We start from the raw sequence: 18,812 nt of genomic DNA, 5'->3' as shown, positions 1-18,812 counted from the left end.
TAGCATCACAAACGAAACTTTTTGCAGCACAAACCAGCACAAACGAAACACAAACGACCGGCACTATTTTGGGTCAATTTGGAAGTAAACAGGGGGGCGGGGCTACCTGACGTCATCGCTATAAAATAAATGTGTAATATCTACGAAACGGAAGCAGCACAAACGAATTTTTTTGCTGCACAAACCTGCACAAACGAAGCACAAACGAACGGTACCATTTTGGGTCCATTTGGAGCGAAGTGGGGGGCTAGGTGACGTCATCGCTATAAAATAAATGTGTAATATCTCCGAAACGGAAGCAGCACAAACGAAAATTTTTGCTGCACAAACCAGCACTAACGAAGCACAAACGAACGGTACCGTTTTGGGTCCATTTCGAGCAGATGGGGGGCTGGGTGAACTCTGGATGACCTATAAAAGAATCGTTCATAACTAAAAAACCATAGCAGCACAAACGAAAATATTTGCTGCACAAACCTGCACAAACGAAGCACAAACGAACGGTACCATTTTGGGTCCATTTGGAGCGAGGTGGGGGGCTGGGTGACGTCATCGCTATAAAATAAATGTGTAATATCTCCGAAACGGAAGCAGCACAAACGAAAATTTTTGCTGCACAAACCTGCACAAACGAAGCACAAACGAACGGTACCATTTTGGGTCCATTTGGAGCGAAGTGGGGGGCTAGGTGACGTCATCGCTATAAAATAAATGTGTAATATCTCCGAAACGGAAGCAGCACAAACGAACATTTTTGCTGCACAAACCAGCACTAACGAAGCACAAACGAACGGTACCATTTTGGGTTCGTTTTGAGCAGATGGGGGGCTGGGTGAACTCTGGATGACCTATAAAAGAATCGTTCATAACTAAAAAACCATAGCAGCACAAACGAAAATTTTTGCTGCACAAACCAGCACAAACGAAGCACAAACGAAACAGACTATTTTACTTAAATTTTGCGTGGGGTGGGGGGCCAGCTTCACGCAGGTCCATTCTTGCACATACACTGCCGCACCTCATCCATTCATCATTCTTTCAATGTTGTCATTTTGTACGGAATTATGTGAGCTTTTGGCTGTGACATCATCAATTTATTAATGTTCCCTGACAATGCAAAGTTTGTACTCACCACTTACCATGTTTTTGTTTGTTTGTTCTTTTGATACTCCATGTACTTGCTTACGTCATCATATTCTTAGTTTAATCATGCTTTCAACCATATCTTTTCTTTGTTAGGCAAAATATTTCCCTCTGTCCAGAACGTTCAGTAGTAATCGAAAACTGGCGTCTAGCATTAGTCAAAACATAAGATACAATCAAGTACTGAACATTTTTAGACGACTTTGTCAGTGTCCGTGATTTAGAAAATCATCAGGCATGCATTAAACCAGTGCTCTATAATGTTTTGGTTCTTTGCCAGACAGAGTGCAAAGGTTCCCAAACCTTTGCAGGCTGGCGCCCCCTTTGGCTCCCCAGTGAATTCCTAGCCCCCCCCCCAAGGCACATATGGAAACAAACACCTCTTTCTTGATATTTGGTTTGCTGCAATTTGAAAAGAGAAAGGTTAAACACAAATGTGTATTTCACAAATAAAACCCAATTTAGTACTTAGTAAACCAATTTATTTTTTAGCAGTTTCATTTTCTTCCATTTACTCACAGAAAATGGTGGCGGACGTGATCTAAGGCAGTGGTCCCCAACCTTTTTTGCGCCACGGACCGGTTACATGTCAGAAATATTTTCGCGGACCGGCATTTATATAAATAAATAATACATTTATATAAATAAATAAATAATACATTTATAATATCATTACCATTACGTTGAATTAGTGGGAGCACTGAGTTTGTTTCTCAGAAACGAGCCGGTCCCATCTAGACGTAATCGGAGACAATGACACCCGAAGTGATTTAAGGTTTGTCTTTTATTGCAGGATGCTTGGTCTCCATGTGTTGAAGCAGTTTTGAATGCTTCACTGCCTGGTTAGTTAGCCTGTCGCCACATATTAGCTTTGCGGGCTCGACTGGGGAAACATGTCACATGACCGGGACGAGTGTCTTGACCTGAATTAATTGATCGTCGATTAAAAAAAAAATTCTGTGCGGCTTGGCGGCCCGGTACCAAGTGACCCACGGACCGGTACCGGTCCGCGGCCCGGTGGTTGGGGACCACTGCCCTAACCAGCTCAACACAACACAACACGGCGCGTTCTGGCGAGTCCCCAATTTCATGTTGACTTGAACTCAAGATGATGTTGACCGCCAGAATGCGGTTTTTATTATAAGATAAAATTCTGAACATTACAAGCTTGAAATTACAAACCTGAGCTTTTGCTTTTGTAGTCTATGCTGTCGGATCTGACTGGGCCAGAGCGGCGTGTTGTGTACAAATCGACTGCCGCCCCCCTACCGCCCCCCTACCGCCCCTTTCTTCCTCACCGCCCCCCCAGATCTTTCCACTGCCCCCAGGGGGGCGGTACCGCCCACTTTGGGAACCACTGCATTAAACAGTTCCTTAAGGGTCATTTAAGCTATTCAGGCAATATATCAAAAAACATTTGTTATTTCAAAGTGCTCAGAAATACATATCAGATCATACAGTTATAAAAACCTTTGTCATTACCACCTATCAAAAATGTCTATGTCTTCTTTATTTATTTGGTGTGTAGGTATAATTATATGCTTAAAATGTTTCTTTTATTGATTTAATATGTGAATATACTTTTCTGCTTATGTACTTTATTCAATGAGGTTCGAGCATATCTGTTTTTGTAGCTAGGCAGGACTTTTTGTATTTTGACCCCATTCCTTCACACTTTAAATCAGGGGTGGGCAATTCCGGTCCTCGAGGGCCGGTGTCCTGCATGTTTTCTAGGTCTCCCTGCTACAACACACCTGATTCAAATGATCAGGATTGTTATCCAGCTTCTGCAGACCTTGCTAATTATCTGACCATTTGAATCAGGTGTGTTGCAACAGGGTGACAGAAAACATGCAGGACACCGGCTCTCAAGGACCGGAATTGATCATCCCTGCTCTAAATAATTAAATCAATCGGAATATTTATCCTCTTGTGTAAAAAAAAATAAAGAAAAATACACAGCTGTTGACGCCGGAACAAGTGGGCAGCTGACGTCAGACTAGATATATCAAATAAATCAGAGGCGTAGCCAAGCCGGGGCGAGCCGGGGCGAGCCGGGGCGGCGCCCCGGTTAGGACTCCCTGCGCCCCGGTTGAAAAACATCGAGCTTTTTCGATTCTTCATTTTCATGCCGTTTTTTTCTTTCGGTCTTGCGCGAATGTGCTTGCGCTATTCTATGTGCGCGATGTTATCCATTCACCGTTTGCCTCCCAGACCCGGATGTTGTTTTAGCGATCAGCGAACGGCGTGGGTGATGTTCGATTTTTTTTCCTGTGGGCGTGCGCCCCTACTGGAAAAATTCCTGGCTACGCCTCTGAAATAAATGTAATATAAACAATAATTTTAACGAACCATCCGTGTCACTCTCTACATCATTAAATCCACCGGAATATGCATCATCTGTGTCAAAAAACAAACCAAAAAAACAGCTGTGGATTCCGGACCTAAGTGCGCCGCTGACGTCAGCCTCGTCGTCAATTGCGGCCGCAATTATTCCACAGGTCTAGTATATAACTATATTGTAGATTTACCAAAGTACCAGGCAAGACGTGGGTTTGGTAACCGGCTCTTTATTCCACAAATCCAGAGCTCAACATATGGCCAACACACGCAAGCGCCCTGGATCGCGCCCCACCGCCCCCCCTGCTGCCTTCATGGCCTCCCCAGACAATCGGAAACTACTGAAGTCGGAACATACACGTTGCTACTCAAAATAAACTATATGTAAAATAACTATAACATAAATAACAAGTTTATCGAATCATCTGTGTCACTCCAAATCATTAAATATCCCGACTCGGGAAGTCAGTGAATGGAACTCATTGTCAGTGAGGCTCCAATTATTCCACAGCCATAGTGCGTCCTCATGCGGTTTGAAGTGAAAATAACATGTAAAGTGATAGTATCACTGTATAGTAGGGGTGTAAATCGCGGGTTTTGTCACGATACGATTATTGCCGATATCTTAAAGCAGGGGTGTCAAACTCCTTTCCTCGGGGGCCGAATCCCTACATGTTTTCCAAGTTTCCCTTGTTAAACACACCTGATTCAAATGACCAGTTCGTCCTCACTTTCAGCAGGAGCCTGATTAATTGAATCAGGTGTGTTTAACGAGGGAAACTTGGAAAACATGTAGGGATTCGGCCCCCGAGGAAAGGATCTTGACACCCCTGTCTTAAAGCCTGCTGTGATTCATTCACGATACATCACGATATAGTGCTCCACGATCGATATTTTTATTTTTTTAAATAAAAAATATAGAACAATATCCTGATTTATAACAATTCATACGCAAAATCAACAAGGTACTGCAAACTCTTTATTTAGGAAATTACAAGAGTATTGTAGTATACAATACATACTATATTTCTTCTCATATAAGTAAAGAAAAATGAATATTCTTTCTTTTTTGTAATACCATTAACTTTAAAGTGCATTACTGAACTACTTATTTACAATAATTTTAATTGTCCGTTGAGCCATCTTTTCTTTGGAATCCAAAGTGCTTCCAAACGAATGACTTGAAGCCCAAAGGGGAGCGAATTTCTTCGTCTTCTTGGACACTAGCCATAGCACCAGCCCAGGAGCCGCGTAGTTGTCGGCTCCCCTTTCACGTGCCTGCTCTGCTCACAACACAGCACGCCGCGTACTGCTCCCGGAAAGAGGAAGCAAGCAACAATGAACTGGATTTCAAAATAAAGTCGCGTCTAATGTCCGAGGTCAAACACGGCGATATAAATCGATGTTTACGTTTAGCATCGATGCCAATAAATCGTAGAGCATTATATCGATTAATCGATGTGTATCGATGAATCGTTACACCCCTACTGTGGCGCCTCGGTTCTCGAACAAATCGGTATTCGAACAAAAGATTCGAGATTTTTTTGCTTCGGATGTTTTATGGAAGAGGATTGTGCGTATACTCTGTTATCTTTCATTAGAATTTCTGCATGTTTTTTTGTTTTTTGAAATTAAGAAAACGTTTTTGCTGTTTTCTTTCACATGATCTTTGAAATGTTGTCTTTCATTGGTAAAAATAAAAAAAATGTTTAGATGCGCTTTTTTCCCCGTCAATTTAAAAAGATATCTTTTACTATTAGAATGAAACACACAAGCGAGTTGCAACAGATACGGCAATATATATATCCCCAGAACGACTTTTTTAGGTTGCCTCGCCAGCCTAGCCTACTCTATTAATTCAGTTTATTATTTATATTATTTATTTATACATTACCTACTCACTTATTTATGCAGTTTATGATGTAAAATAATGACAAAATGCTTTAAAAAAGCGTTTTTTTTTTGCTTGGAACAGATTAATCTTTTTCCATTATTTGTAATGGGAAAACATGATTAGGAATTCGAACGATTCAGTTCTCGAACAGCCTTCTGGAACGGATTGTGGTCGAAAACCGAGGCTCCACTGTACAAGTAAGTAAGTAATGTGTTAATGATCAATTAAAAATATGTGAAAATTTTCACATTTAAGTTGCTCCTGAGTATAAGTCGCCCCCCCCAGCCAAACTATGAAAAAGCTGCGACTTACAGTCCGAAAAATACGGTAAATGAAAAATGTTGTCTTGCAATTAAAAAGAAAAAACAAGCAATTTCTAAATGAAATATTTTCCGAGATTTGAAGCGGATAATAATAATTAATAATAATTCATTCAATTTATATAGCGCTTTTCAATGACCCAACGCTTTACATGGAATAAAAAAGGGTAGGGGGGGTCAGACAATAGGTTATAGTTAACAGGACATCGGTCAGCAGTGCGAAGGAGATGGATGGAGGAGCAGGAGGGGCGGGAGCGGAGGTTGTTGAGGTTGCCAGTACGGGAGGTGGGGGTGACGGGGGGTTGGTAGTCCAAAAAGAGGAGATGGGTGAGCCATCGGGGAAATGCCGGTCCAGATGTAGCGGCGACGGTGAAGGATCCCAGCCTCGTGTGGAAGCAGCAGTGGACCAGGTGGTGATGCCGGTCGACCTCGACTGCACCCGCTCGAACGGCAGGCCCCAACGCACCACGGCGGCACACAGCAGAGCCACGGTTGGCGAGCCCGCAGGGAGTGGAGCCCGTCCCCTGAGGACGCCGGACGGAAGGCCAGAGAGCCGGGCCAGAGCTGCCGTCGAGTCCACAGCAGGCGGCCACAGGCTCCGAGTCGGGAGGCAGGAGGGTCCGGTGGTGGTTTTGGCCAGTTGGCTGTTGGCTAGCTAGCTAACGTAGCTGGTAGTCCGAGGGAGAGGAAACAGATAGGTGAGAGCGGAGCTGCGGGGATGCGAGGTGGACGGAAGACAACACGAGAAAAATAAAAAAAGAGACGGGTGCACTGAAAACGGGAAAACGAAAAACAAGTAACGGACACGGTCCGGGACAGAAGCGGCAGTCAACAAATCTGACGCCAGCGTGCTCTAACTCGGAAGACAACAGACGGTGGGGGATGATTTGTTATGTATGCTTTATTGGCATTGAGCGGAGCCGAGCGCCGACGCCCGGCAGGGCTGACACTCGAGCGCGGTGGCGCGGTACGCTTTCCACACGGTGGCATGGCGCTGACAAAGTGTGCCGCCCCCCCGCTTTTCCTCGGCCCGGTTGCGGTTGATGTCCCCCACGCACAGCCAACCGCCGTCCGCCGCCGCCGGCCGTGGGCTGACGGCCCACTTGGAGTGGTCCTTGCTGTTGTTATAGGGCGACAGGCCGCCCGGGGACAGGCGCGTGACGTCCAGCACCTTCCAGCCCGAGCTGCAGTCGGACGGCAGGATGCCTCTCGAGTGGATCCAGAACTGCACCAGGAGGTCCGAGCGCAGGGCGGGGGCCACCCATGACTGGTACAGGTCTACACCAGTAGGAGGAGGACAAAGGTTAGGGAGGGCAACAAAATCCACACTTGATTGCTATCCAGCCGAAAATGTCTGCTTGAAACCAAAAGGGCTGACTTGCTGTGTTAGCCGAAAATGCTCGAAAACCAGTTTTTGCCCTATTTTGCCTACCGCGGTCGAAGGCAGCTCCTTTGGCGAAGCTGACGAAGGCGGCACCGCCTTTAGATGTAAGCGTGACGCTGCGGTTGGTGGGTGGGGCCAGCGCACTGATTTGATTGCATACGGCGGCCAGAGCCGGGGCCGCCGCCGCAAAGAAGGGCGGCACATCGCAGTCATAGACGTTGGCCTGGTTGATCTGCAGCTGCTCGCCTGCACAAAGAAAGTCACCACTGACATTTTGCGGTGGTTCTTTTTCTTTGTCGGACGTCTGGTTTACCGATGGTGTGGAAGCGGTCCAGCGGGAAGCTGACGCACAGGAAGTTCTGTCCATAAGTGGCACCACCGTCGGGAAAGTGGTAGTGACCCGCCCGTCGTGCCGGGGGAAAGATGGGCGTGCTGTGGATGAGCCAGAAACCTTGTGTCTTGTCCAGCAGCACCACACCTCCGCGCCACAAAAGGCAACAAACGCACTCCAGTCACATCGCAGAAAAAGTCTGTTTGCCTCTCGAGTCATGCTAGGACTTAGCGTCATGCATTCGTCGAGAAATGAATTGGTTTGATGACATAAGTATCGTTGCTGAATGCGTGTCCCGATCACTAAACGTACGAAGGCACATCGGCAAACGTGGCTCTCCTTGGCAAAAGCGGGACTTGATTTGGGTACACTCGAGAGGCGTATCAACAAAAACGGCCATGGCTTTTTTGGGCAAGTGCGGAGCTCACCTTTGGTGTGTCCTCCTTTGTGGTTGTGCCCGAGCCCATCCTGGTCATTGTAAAGGATGTAGGCCACTCCTGCCTGCTGACAAAGAGGGCATTGTGCATTTGAATCGGGTTACCGTTGGACAGGCGAGCGAGCGTACTTGAGTCTGCCAGTAGAGTTGCGCCAGCGTCCTGCCCAGCGCTCCCATTGTGTCGTTGATGGTCCCCACGCCGGGTGTCCAGCCGGCGCCGCTCTCGTCCAGCAGCAAGTACATTAGACCCGATGCCGTGCCATGCGTCTTTGGCAGCTTGTACATATAAAACCTCAAGGGGAAAAAAAAGGCCGGAACCGCATTTGGCACGTAAGACCAGCTGGCATCGACATTCATGTCGCTCAGATAGAAAATATTTGTCAAGTCTGCGCGCGTGGGGAGGAGGCTCCCGCCGGCTCAGCTTGTCTGTCCAATTCCACTTTGAAATGAAGAAGAAACCCGTGTAAATGGCACCGTTGCATCACGTTAGAAATGCCAACGTGGTGGAAATCAACAATGGTTCCTAACTTGACTGACACTCAAAAGAGAGCTTGTTAGGAGGCTAGCGTGCGTCATGGCGGTGAGAAAAGATAACGCCTGACGCGCGAAAAAAAGCCATGGGCGGCCGTTATTTCGTTTCGGTTTGTTGAGTTGTCATTACCAGTCGACGGCGTCGCCCTGGTCGTTGTAGCAACTTATTGGAGATGCTGGGCCCCCGTGCGGCAAGAAGGAACACAGCAGCAGCAACAGGGAGAACATCTGGAAAACGACATACAAATCCGACAAGACACTTGAAAGAGGGACACTACCTCCATAGTACGCGTGCGCGTGTTTAGTGGAGTACGCAGTGCTCAAGACAAGAGTGACAACCCTCTCAACCGAGGCTCGGCAAGTCCGCTCCTCGGGAGCCACTCAGAAGCCTGATGATTTGAATCGGTCGTGTCAAGGAGGTCAAACTTGGAAAACGGGCGGACTTGCCTTGTTAAAAGTTAAAGTCCCAATGATCGTCACACACACACCTGGGTGTGGTGAAATTTGTCCTCTGCATTTAACCCATCCCCGTGTTCCCGTCTTCACTTTACAGCGAAGGTTGGAGGTCGGCGCGCGAGGGAGGGCTGCTGTTCACAATTGGCAATTATAGGTCAGACACTCTAACACATTATGCAGTTTCAACATTGAAAAATAGGAAAATGTACCAGAATCTTTTTTTAATGTATTACACGCATATTCAATACGAATGTGTACTGCAAGATGAAGATGACATGGAAAATGTACTGCGCTGGACTGGAAAAACGTTGGGCAAGACAATCACAGCAGTTGTAAATGATATGAGCAAATGGAGATCTGCTTATCATTGTTTATGTGAGTGTGACATGTACCTCCGGACAGCAGAGGTAAAGATTCAGAAAATGAACAGGACAAGAGAGACGTAAATGTTCCGGGCTGTATACTGTGTGTGATGAAGCGTGTTGAAAGAAAGTAAAAGTTCTTCTTCCTCAATATACGGTTTGGTTATTAAGAACCCACAACGAAAAAACAACACAGCAGTTGTCTCTTGCACATACAACACGCGCGTGAACATGTCCAGGAATCTTAATGATGCTAAATAATCAACTTGACGCCCTTGCCATCACATAAATGATGTCAAAGTGCTGCAGTGAAAATATCCTCTTACTTACAAGTAACTTTGTGCAGATTGTAAGGCAGATAGAAAGAAATATCTTGCATGAAATCAACTTACCTTGAAATGTGGTCGTTGGTCCTCATGTATGTTGTCGGGTGTTGCTTTTGGCTTACTGGCTGCCAGTCGCGTCATCGCATCCGCACGACACATGAATTCGTTCCACTTTTTGATAAACGGAACTTGTCTCCCTCCCCCCACTTTTTTTTTTTTTTTTTTTTACTTTCGTTTTTGTTTTGGTCGAACTACATGATGGAATGCGGAATTGCAAACCCAAGCCACCATTTTCATTTTGAACATGTACGCGCCATTATTTTCTTTCCAACCTCAAGCCACAATTTTCATGTCAAATTGAACATGAACGCGCTATTACAATTGTGTACAACATAAACTTGATTTTGTTCTCAGATTTGAAACGCACATGACTGAAACGGGAAGTAGACGAAAGGGGAAGTAGACGAGTGTTTACAATTTCGAAATGTACACGAGCGAGTGCAGAAGTGTCTTCTTTTCTTCACCAAAGCTTCACTTTTTAAAATATTTTTAAATCATAGAGATGATTTTATTGCTACATGTGTTTTCTAATGCAATATGAACACTGACAATGGTGTGTCATTTCTTTTCACTTGAATAAGTAAATAAGTTATTCCCTTCAATATATTTCAAATTGTTTTGTTCAGACAAGTAGAAATAGAATTTTTAAGTGTTACCTGCTGCTGAGAGACATGATGAATCTCATCAAAATATTCCCTTCAATGTTAATTGTGTGTTATTTTGCACAGGATGTCAGTTTCCAGGTTCTTAACTGATGAATTTTGTCTTCTGTGACACAGCGGCCCGGCCGACGTCAAGCCTGACTTCTGTCACCAGCCGGTCAACAGATGGAGCAGAACTGCCTCCCCAGCTGGCTGCCAGCTGAGGACACGATGGGGCCAAAAGAAGGTCCGAGGTTAGCAGGAAGCGTTGCATGGCTCGCCGCAAGCATAGCAAAGGCCGTTCCGCCGTGGATTCTTGACATCCTCCAGAAATGCCGCAGCGCTGAGACCTTTATCCTTTGACATATCTTTCTGCGTCATCTCCAAATTGCATTCCTCCAAACCACAGGTGTCAAACTCAAGGCCCGGGGGCCAGATACGGCCCGCCAGATCATTTTATGTGGCCCGCGAAGACAAATATTGCATCAAATTCGTGTGTCATTACTAGAATTGCAAATTGTCTTCACTTTTAATATCTTTTTTTTTTATATTTGACCAGTTTTCACTAGTCTGATTTGTTTGTTTTCTAGCTTATACTGTATATAATATGAGGTGCTCATACATTTTTTGGGTTGACAGTCATAATGGCCCTTCGAGGGAAACGCTGACTACAATGCGGCCCGTGAAAAAAATGAGTTTGACACTCCTGCTCCAAACAAAGCGAGAGGCTCGGGTGCACTTTTGCTTTAATGAATTGCAAAGCAGAGAACAATCCCAGTTGTCAACCAACCCAAAAGCAAGCCTCGCCAGCAGACATTCAAGTAGCTTTGCAACTCGGTAAAAAGCAAAATCACATTGAAGCTCTGCCGTTGTCATCCTGGCGGTCGGTCGGTCATGTTTGCGGCATGCGCAGCGGTTCGGTCCTCTGCTCGTCCATGCGGCCCCCCTGGACCCTCAGCAGCAGGGAGAAAAAGTCGTCGTCGTCCATGGGGCCCGGGGCCCGGCTGCGCTGCTCCTCCAGCCTGCCTTGAGCCTACCGCACCGGCACAAAGTACAAAGAGTGAGGCGCCTTCATGGGCTCCTCTGCCATCAGAATTTAGAGGACAAGTTGCCGCACGAGTAAAACGTCGTCGAGACAACACGCGACTTTGAAATCCGCCATCAGACCGGCGGCTGAGCGTGAATTCGCTCCCCTTCAAATTGTTCCCACCGGAGCTCAGAAGGACGAGACCAAAGTGGTTGGGGGGAGAGGTGTAGGTTTATCGTGGCGAGTGTTTGGGCGCTCCAACCTGCGTGGTGAGAATCATGTCGTAGAGCTCCTCCTTGGCGCCCATCTTGGGCGCTCTCCTGGCCAAGGAGAGCTGCTTGAGGCTTCCTGGGAAGCTTTGGCCTTTCTGCTTGCCCCGCGGCGACCTCCGCAGCTGTGCCCGCTGCTCATCCAGGCGGCGAGCCTGCACCCTGGTCACCAGCTCGAAAAACTCCTCACGCTGCAGCGACGTCATGGACGAGAAGATCACTGGCGGCAACACAGCGTAGAACCAGCTAGAACATTTTTGGCTGGGGAGAGGTCACTGCCTCTAAAAAAAAGAGGTTCCGTCACAGGCCCGGGGGTCTGTGTTGTGCACGTCTCACCTCTATGCGAAGGCTTGGCGGCGTTGGGCTCGGAGTGGCATCGCCTCCTCATGCCACCGTCCAGGAGGAAGGAGCAGCGCTGGTCGTTGAGGCGCCGGCCCTCCTGCAACGTGCACAGCAGCTCATACAGCGACTCCGGGAAGTCCGTCGGCAGCAGGACAGCCTGGTGAGAGCGTGGATGGACGGATGGATGGACGGATGGATAAAATCACTCACCCAGAAAGTATTCATTCGGTTACTGCGTCATGAAAAGCGCGACGTGTTGACGCTAACCTGTTGGGAATCCTCCACGTACATCTCCAACTCGTGACAGTCAACATCTTGGCTTTCTTCCTCCTCATCTTTTAAAGTCTTGTCATCTTTGTTTGTGGCTTTGTCAGCAACTTCCATCCAGGCGGCGCCTTCAGCCATGTGCACGTTGGGATCTGTCTTGAGCCTTGCGGGATAGAGGACAACAAGCGGCATGAGGCGAGGTTGGCTGGGAGTGCCCCTCCAGATGTTGCGCAATGAAGCGGTGCCTTGAATGAATGTGAAAATGTGGCAACGAGCATCCTCCTCAAAAGGTGATTTCTTGCAAGGCTTGGCACTCCGTGGATTCTGCCTAGTGACAATTTGTTGTCTTCTGAGAAGTAACTTGACTTCTCCTTTTGACTTTCCGTCCCCTCTCGCCCTGTCGATTTGTCTCGCAAACAAGTCTGTGCGACATGCTTTTTTTTTTGCTATTTTTCTTTTAATTCTCTACCTGGTAGAGGAAAAGGTGTCAAACTCAAGGCCCGGGGCCACATGCGGCCCGTCACATCATTTTATTATTATTATTATTATTATTTATTATTCCTTGGCGTCTTATAGCTCGAGCTTTCTTGCAAAACACAAAGTGCCCAAGCAGGTCGCAGCTTGTCGCCTACCTTGCAAATGTTGCCAGCCGAAGGCAACTTTGGACATTCCTGCCTGCGCGGTTGAGAGAATGTCGAGTGAATGCAAGCTCACCTCTTTTCTTTCTGTGGCCTCTTATGGACCACAGCGGACCTTTACATCTTGTCAAAGCCTTGAAATATGCAGAAACCTGTTGCCGTTCTCGTGCGTGTGTGTGTGTGTGTGTGAGAGAGAGAGACAGCGAGAGAGACAGCGAGAGAGACAGCGAGGGAGAGTGAGAGAGACAGCGAGGGAGAGTGAGAGAGACAGCGAGAGAGACAAAGAGACAGAGAGAGGCTTGCTTCAGTCGCGCTCGTGTGTCCTCTTTCTTTCCCCTGCGCCCATCTGCCTGCCCATTCCTGTGCACCCCAGAACAGCATTCAAACAAAAGCAGAAGAGACAATCGCCCCCTCCGCGTCCGCCTTCTCTTCATCACCTGCAGCGCGGTTGGTGCGTCTCGGTGAGGTCATGAAGGCGTTGTGCTTCGGGGGAGCCGAAACTCCTCCAGTCGTGTTGAAACCGGCGTGTGCGCTTCTTGACGGCGGCACTGTGGTTTGGCCTCACTTCCTGTTGATTTGCAACTCACTTCCTGTTGATTTGCAGCTGTGAAGAAACACCAAAAAGTCACAGTCAGACCTCGTACGCGTCATCGCAAAGTTAAGGAGTTAAACAGTTAAGTCAGGGGTGGGCAAACATTTTGACTGGCAGGCCAAATTTGGGTCTAAATTTAGACCGGGGGGCCGAACCAGGAGCAGATGGATGTAGTGTTTGTGTGAAGTAATAGAAATGACATGTAAAGGTCATTGCATAAAAGGTTTGTACTTTTAGTAGGTAGTAAAGCAGGGGTGTCCATACTTTTTGCAAGGAGGGCCAGATTTAATAAAGCGAAGGGGCCCGGGGGCCAATAGTTTTTTCAGACATTTTTTAACTACAAAAATTTCATGCAAATACACACTGTTATAAAACAAATTTCATTGTCACAATTGTCTTTATTTTTCAAATGACAAAATAACCAAATATAAGCCATTCAGGCAGATGTGAACAACTCTAAAAACACAAATTCTGCCTTTCATTCATATCTGAAGAGTCAGATAACATTGAACAAACTGTTTGAAATACCTTACATTTACATGAGTTTAAAATGTTCATGAGGCAAAAATAATCTTAAACAGGAGTTACAAGTAATGCAAATTTGTCTGTTATTATTAAAACAAGTGAGTTTTGCTCTTGTCATTTACAATATCTTTCAGAAAGTAATAGTTTGTGTCATGTCTACAGGTTTATAACATCAACAGTATTAACATGGCCACTTCGTAATATTTAATATTAAGAAATATTTAATTTTTATTTAATTTTGACTCACAGCCCCGCGTGAAGAGTCGCTGTTGTGATGCCATTTCAGCTTGGAGCTGCTTCACTTTATCAGCGCGGTTACTCCCTGTTAGCTTGTCGTATGTGTCAGCATGTTTAGTCTACTAGTGTCTCTTTAGGTTGAAATCCTTAAACAAGGCAACCGTCTCTTTAGAAATTAGACAAACACAATTGCCTTGATTTTCAGCGAAGAAGTATTGTAATTCCCATTTCTCTTGAAAGCGACGGCCCTCAATGTCAACTGTCCTCGTTTTCTTTGCAGTCGCCATGGCAGAAATGAGCGGCGAGGGGTGGTGCTGCCACCCTTTGGTAATAGGAGAAATTACAGGTTCAAGTTTCTTTTTTTCTTTTTTTCTTTTCAGTTTGACAGTGCAGGCGGTCCATAAATAATACATTATAAGACCGAAGCTGCGGGCCATATGAAATCTGATCGGGGGCCGGACTTTGGACATGCCTGAGTTAAGTAAAGTACCCGGTTGTTCACTTGCAGGCCAAAGTGGTTTGTATGTTTTACTTTTGTATTTGATGTGCATGTTTTGTGAACTTAAGTTTATATGTTCATTTGTCTCACCAGTTCTACGGTGTGGCTGTGATGTAAAAGAAAGTTAAGCTCACAGTAAACATCAGTACCAAAGAACTCGTCTCCTTTGTGATGTACTCGTGTTATAGTTTCAATGTCGGAGTTCAAACTAGGCTTGCAGTTTCCGAAGGTTGTGAAAATTTGCTTAAATGATTGAAGTGCAAAAAAAAAAAAAAGCTTACAGCACCTGGTATTCCTAGGTGGTCTTCCATCCAAGTACTAACCAGGCCCAATCCTGCTTAGCTTTTGAAATCGAACAAGATGGGGCTTTCTCAGGGAAATATGGCTGCAAGCTGTGATTAGACTCATAACTTAGCATTCTGTAGACACAATCGCCTCTGAAACCATGCCAAGCACTTGATGCCTGTTGTAAAAGTTTCCTTTCCCAATTGACGTGGAAAAAAAAAAGGCTTTCAGCACCTGGTATTCCCTGATGGTCTCCCATCCATTTCACAACCAGGTCCGAAACAGGCCTTCCTAGACTTTTGGTGTTTCATGGAAACATGGCTATCATGAAAAGTTATTGACAGCTTTTTATGTGGTAGCACGAATTTGCTGTTGCGACCTGCATTTTGCTGTATCAAAGTAAATGTCACGAAAAGGGGAAAACACTACATGGAAGCGCAATGTGTTGAGTTGGGTTCTTTTACGAATATAGGACTGTCTCAGAAAATTAGAATATTGTGCTAAAGTTATTTTCTGTAATGCAATTAAAAAAACAAAAATGTCATACATTCTGGATTGATTACAACCCAACTGAAATATTGCAAGCCTTTTATTATTTTAATATTGCTGATTATGGCATACAGCTTAAGAAAACTCAAATATCCTATCTCAAAATATTAGAATATCATGAAAAAGTATACTAGTAGGGTATTCAACTAATCACTTGAATGGGCTAGTTAACTCGAAACACCTGCAAGGGTTTCCTGAGCCTTGAAAAAAACTCAGCTTGGTTCAGTAAACTAAATCACAAGTATGGGGAAGACTGCTGATCTGACTGCTGTCCAGAGGACCATCATTGACACTCTCCATCAGGAGGGTAAGACACAAAAAGAGCAAGCTGTTCACAGAGTGCAGTTTCAAACCACATCCACAAAAAGTCTTTTGGAAGGGGGAAATGTGGCAGGAAACTCTGCACAACCAAGAGAGATGACCGCAGCCTTAACAGCATTGTGAAGAAGAGTCGCTTCCAGAATTTGGGGGATCTTCAAAGACAGTGGACTGAAGCTGGAGTCCAGGTATCAAAAGCCACTGTTCACAACCGTGTCTGGGAAATGGGCTACAATAGCCTTATTCCCATGGTCAAGCCACTTCTGAACTTAAGACAACGGAAGAAGCGTCTGACTTGGGCGATGGAAAAGAAGCACTGGACAATTCCAGAGTGGTCCAAAGTCCTCTTTTCAAACAAAAGCAAGTTTTGTACTAAATTTGGAAGTCAAGGCGCCAGAGTCTGGAGAAAGGCTGGAGAGAAGCAAAATCCAAGTTGCTTGAAATCCAGTGTGAAGTTCTCACAGTCAGCGATGGTTTGGGGAGCCATGTCAGCTGCTGGTGTTGGTCCACTGTGTTTCATCAAGTCCAGAGTAAATGCAGCTGTGTACCAAGAGGTCTGCTGAAAAGCTCAATGGAGATGATGATTTAATTTTCCAGCATGATCTGGCACCTGCCCACAGTGCCAAAACCACCAGTAAATGGTGTACTGACCATGGCATTACTGTCCTCGATTGGCCTGCCAATTCCCCTGACCTGAACCCCATAGAGAATTTGTGGGGTATTGTGAAGAAGCAGCTGAAAGACACCAGACCCAACTATGCAAATGAGCTAAAGGCTGCTATTGAAGCATCCTGGGCATCCACAACAGCTCAGCAATGCCACAGGCTGATTGCCTCCATGCCACGCCGCATTGATGCAGTAATCCGTGCAAAAGGATTCCCAACCAAGTACTGAGTGCATTAATGGACATTTTCAAATGTTTGATTTTGTTTTGCTGTTTTAAATCTTTTTTTTTTACTTGGTCTGAGGAAATATTCTAATTTTTTGAGAAAGGATTTTTGAGTTTTCTTAAGCTGTAAGCCATACTCAGCAATATTAAAATAATAAAAGGCTTGCAATATTTCAGTTGATTTGTAATGAATCCAGAATGTATGACATTTTTGTTTTTTTTAATTGCATTACAGAAAATAAAGAACTTCATCACAATATTCTAATTTTCTGAGACAGTCCTGTACAGAATGCTGCTTTGAGTTCACAGGGAGCCAGGCTCTTTATTCACTGCACATTGTCTGCTCTCTAGCGGTAAAAAACGTGAACTACAATGCTATGGATGACGCCACACAATATAGGTTTCAAACTCGGGTTATAGTTTCAATGTCGGAGTTGAACCTAGGCTTGCAGTTTCCGAATGCCATACGTGATGGGTGTTGTAAAAAAATTCTTTAACGATTGAAGAAAAAAATAAATAAAATTACAGCATCTGATATTCCCAGGCCCGACCCTGCCTAGCTTCCGAGATCAGGCGTTCTCAGGGTAGTATGGCCGTATGCTGTGATTAGACTACCGTGTTTTTCCATGCAAAATGCGCCCCCGTGCATAATACGCACCCTAAAAATGGCATGTCGATGCTGGAAAAAAGCCTGTACCCATGTATAATACGCACCCAAATTTTGACTCTTACTTAAGTCCGTAAACGTAAAATTATTTCAGAAAAAAGATCATCTTTGGGAACAACCGGATGTTATTCTGCCGGTCAGTATCACTGCGCATGCGCTAGCAAACTCGATAGCGAAGAAATGTTTCGGATTTGTGTAGGGTACATTGTGACAGCAAACGAGCAGGTGATCGAGCAAGCGTCTGATACGAGAGCATTGTGTTCGTATGGACCGTGTTTGAAGTGAACAGCAGAGAAGAAAGGAACAAGGCAAAGTGTTGTGAAATAAAATATTACCTGTAATACGCATTCTGTTATTTGCTGATTGAAACTGCTAATTAAACTGTGAATTGAAACTAATAGGTAGAGAACTGAACTCTCGCTCTTTATATAGCTGACGTGTCTTGCGCATCCGTTCTGCGCATACTGTCATGGCGGCCTCCGTATGATATCCAGTCTGCGATGGAGATTAAAAAACAAACAATATTTGACAATAACACACCATCAAGGATTGCACCATCGCATCAAACGATGTGTCGTCAATTATGAATTTTACTGACTAAGTGTGTTGGGCAGGATGGCTGAATGCGATGCGCGATTGACAACAAACAAGAAGAAAGGTGGATTTCAAGTTTTATTTCGAGGGAGATTTTCTTAAAAAATTGTTGTACCCATGCATAATGCGCACCCCAGATTTTAGGACAATAAATTAGTTTTTTTCCATGTATAATGCGCAAAATTTAACTAATTTATTGTCCTAAAATCTGGGGTGCGCATTATACATAGGTACAAATTTCTTTTTTTTTCTTTTTTTTTTAATCCGGATATCATACGGAGTCCGCCATTACAAATGCGCTTTCTTCTCTGCTGTTCACTTCAAACACGCTCCATACGAACACAATGCTCTCGTATCAGACGCTTGCTCGATCACCTGCTCGTTTGCTGTCACAATGTACCCTACACAAATCCGAAACATTTCTTCGCTATTGAGTTTGCTAGCGCATGCGCAGTGATACTGACCAGCAGAATAACATCCGGTTGTTCCCAAAGATGATCTTTTTTCTGGAATAATTTTACGTTTACGGACTTAAGTAGGAGTCAAAATTTGGGTGCGTATTATACATGGGTACAGGCTTTTTTCCAGCATCAACATGCCATTTTTAGGGTGCGTATTATACATGGGGGCGCATTATACATGGGAAAAAACGGTAGTTAAATTTTGCGCATTATGCATGGAAAAACACGGTAATAATTTAGCATTTTGTAGACACAATCGCCCCTGAAAATTCATGCCAAGTAACGATGGCACTTGATGGCTGTTGTAAAAGTTTCCTTTCACAATTCCATCCATTTTCTATACCGCTTGTCCACACGGGGATCGCGGGTGTGCTGGAGCCGATCCCAGAAGTCATCGGGCAGTAGGCAGGGGACAGTCTGAACCGGTTG

General features: G+C 45.2%; 3 protein-coding genes across 4 annotated transcripts in view; 1 reads left to right on the top strand and 2 right to left on the bottom strand.

Annotated features, from left to right (window-relative positions):
- rgl2 (ral guanine nucleotide dissociation stimulator-like 2) overlaps positions 1 to 8,871 on the top strand; it is a 31,731-nt gene extending 22,860 nt beyond the window's left edge. Inside the window, exon 20 of the transcript XR_005100737.1 lies at positions 8,833 to 8,871. The gene's annotated coding sequence lies outside the window, so the exon portion shown is untranslated. The remainder of the gene's footprint in view (positions 1 to 8,832) is intronic.
- On the bottom strand, positions 6,581 to 9,725 carry dnase2 (deoxyribonuclease II, lysosomal). Of its 2 annotated transcripts, none has more exons than XM_037274991.1 (7): positions 9,590 to 9,725; positions 8,510 to 8,607; positions 7,978 to 8,140; positions 7,841 to 7,916; positions 7,395 to 7,559; positions 7,130 to 7,327; positions 6,581 to 6,975 (listed from the first exon to the last, which is right to left on the bottom strand). In XM_037274991.1, the coding sequence occupies exons 1-7, from the start codon at positions 9,680 to 9,682 to the stop codon at positions 6,599 to 6,601; spliced, it is 1,170 nt and encodes a 389-aa protein (XP_037130886.1). In that variant the 5' UTR covers positions 9,683 to 9,725; the 3' UTR covers positions 6,581 to 6,598. The 2 variants fall into 2 exon arrangements, with proteins under 2 accessions (XP_037130886.1, XP_037130887.1); XM_037274992.1 differs by having other exon boundaries at positions 6,583 to 6,975; positions 7,841 to 7,913; positions 9,590 to 9,721.
- Positions 9,726 to 10,953: 1,228 nt separating this feature from the next.
- On the bottom strand, positions 10,954 to 14,936 carry LOC119136459 (G-protein-signaling modulator 1-like). Its single transcript, XM_037275000.1, has 6 exons — positions 14,907 to 14,936; positions 13,205 to 13,349; positions 12,130 to 12,292; positions 11,857 to 12,019; positions 11,514 to 11,740; positions 10,954 to 11,257 (listed from the first exon to the last, which is right to left on the bottom strand). Exons 1-6 carry the CDS (start codon positions 14,929 to 14,931, stop codon positions 11,117 to 11,119), a joined length of 864 nt encoding a protein of 287 aa, XP_037130895.1. The 5' UTR covers positions 14,932 to 14,936; the 3' UTR covers positions 10,954 to 11,116.
- Between the last annotated feature and the right edge of the window lie 3,876 nt (positions 14,937 to 18,812).

This window comes from Syngnathus acus, chromosome 16 (genome assembly GCF_901709675.1).
Source record: "Syngnathus acus chromosome 16, fSynAcu1.2, whole genome shotgun sequence".
Taxonomy (NCBI): Eukaryota; Metazoa; Chordata; class Actinopteri; order Syngnathiformes; family Syngnathidae; genus Syngnathus; species Syngnathus acus.
This window is presented reverse-complemented; position numbering and strand designations above follow the sequence as displayed.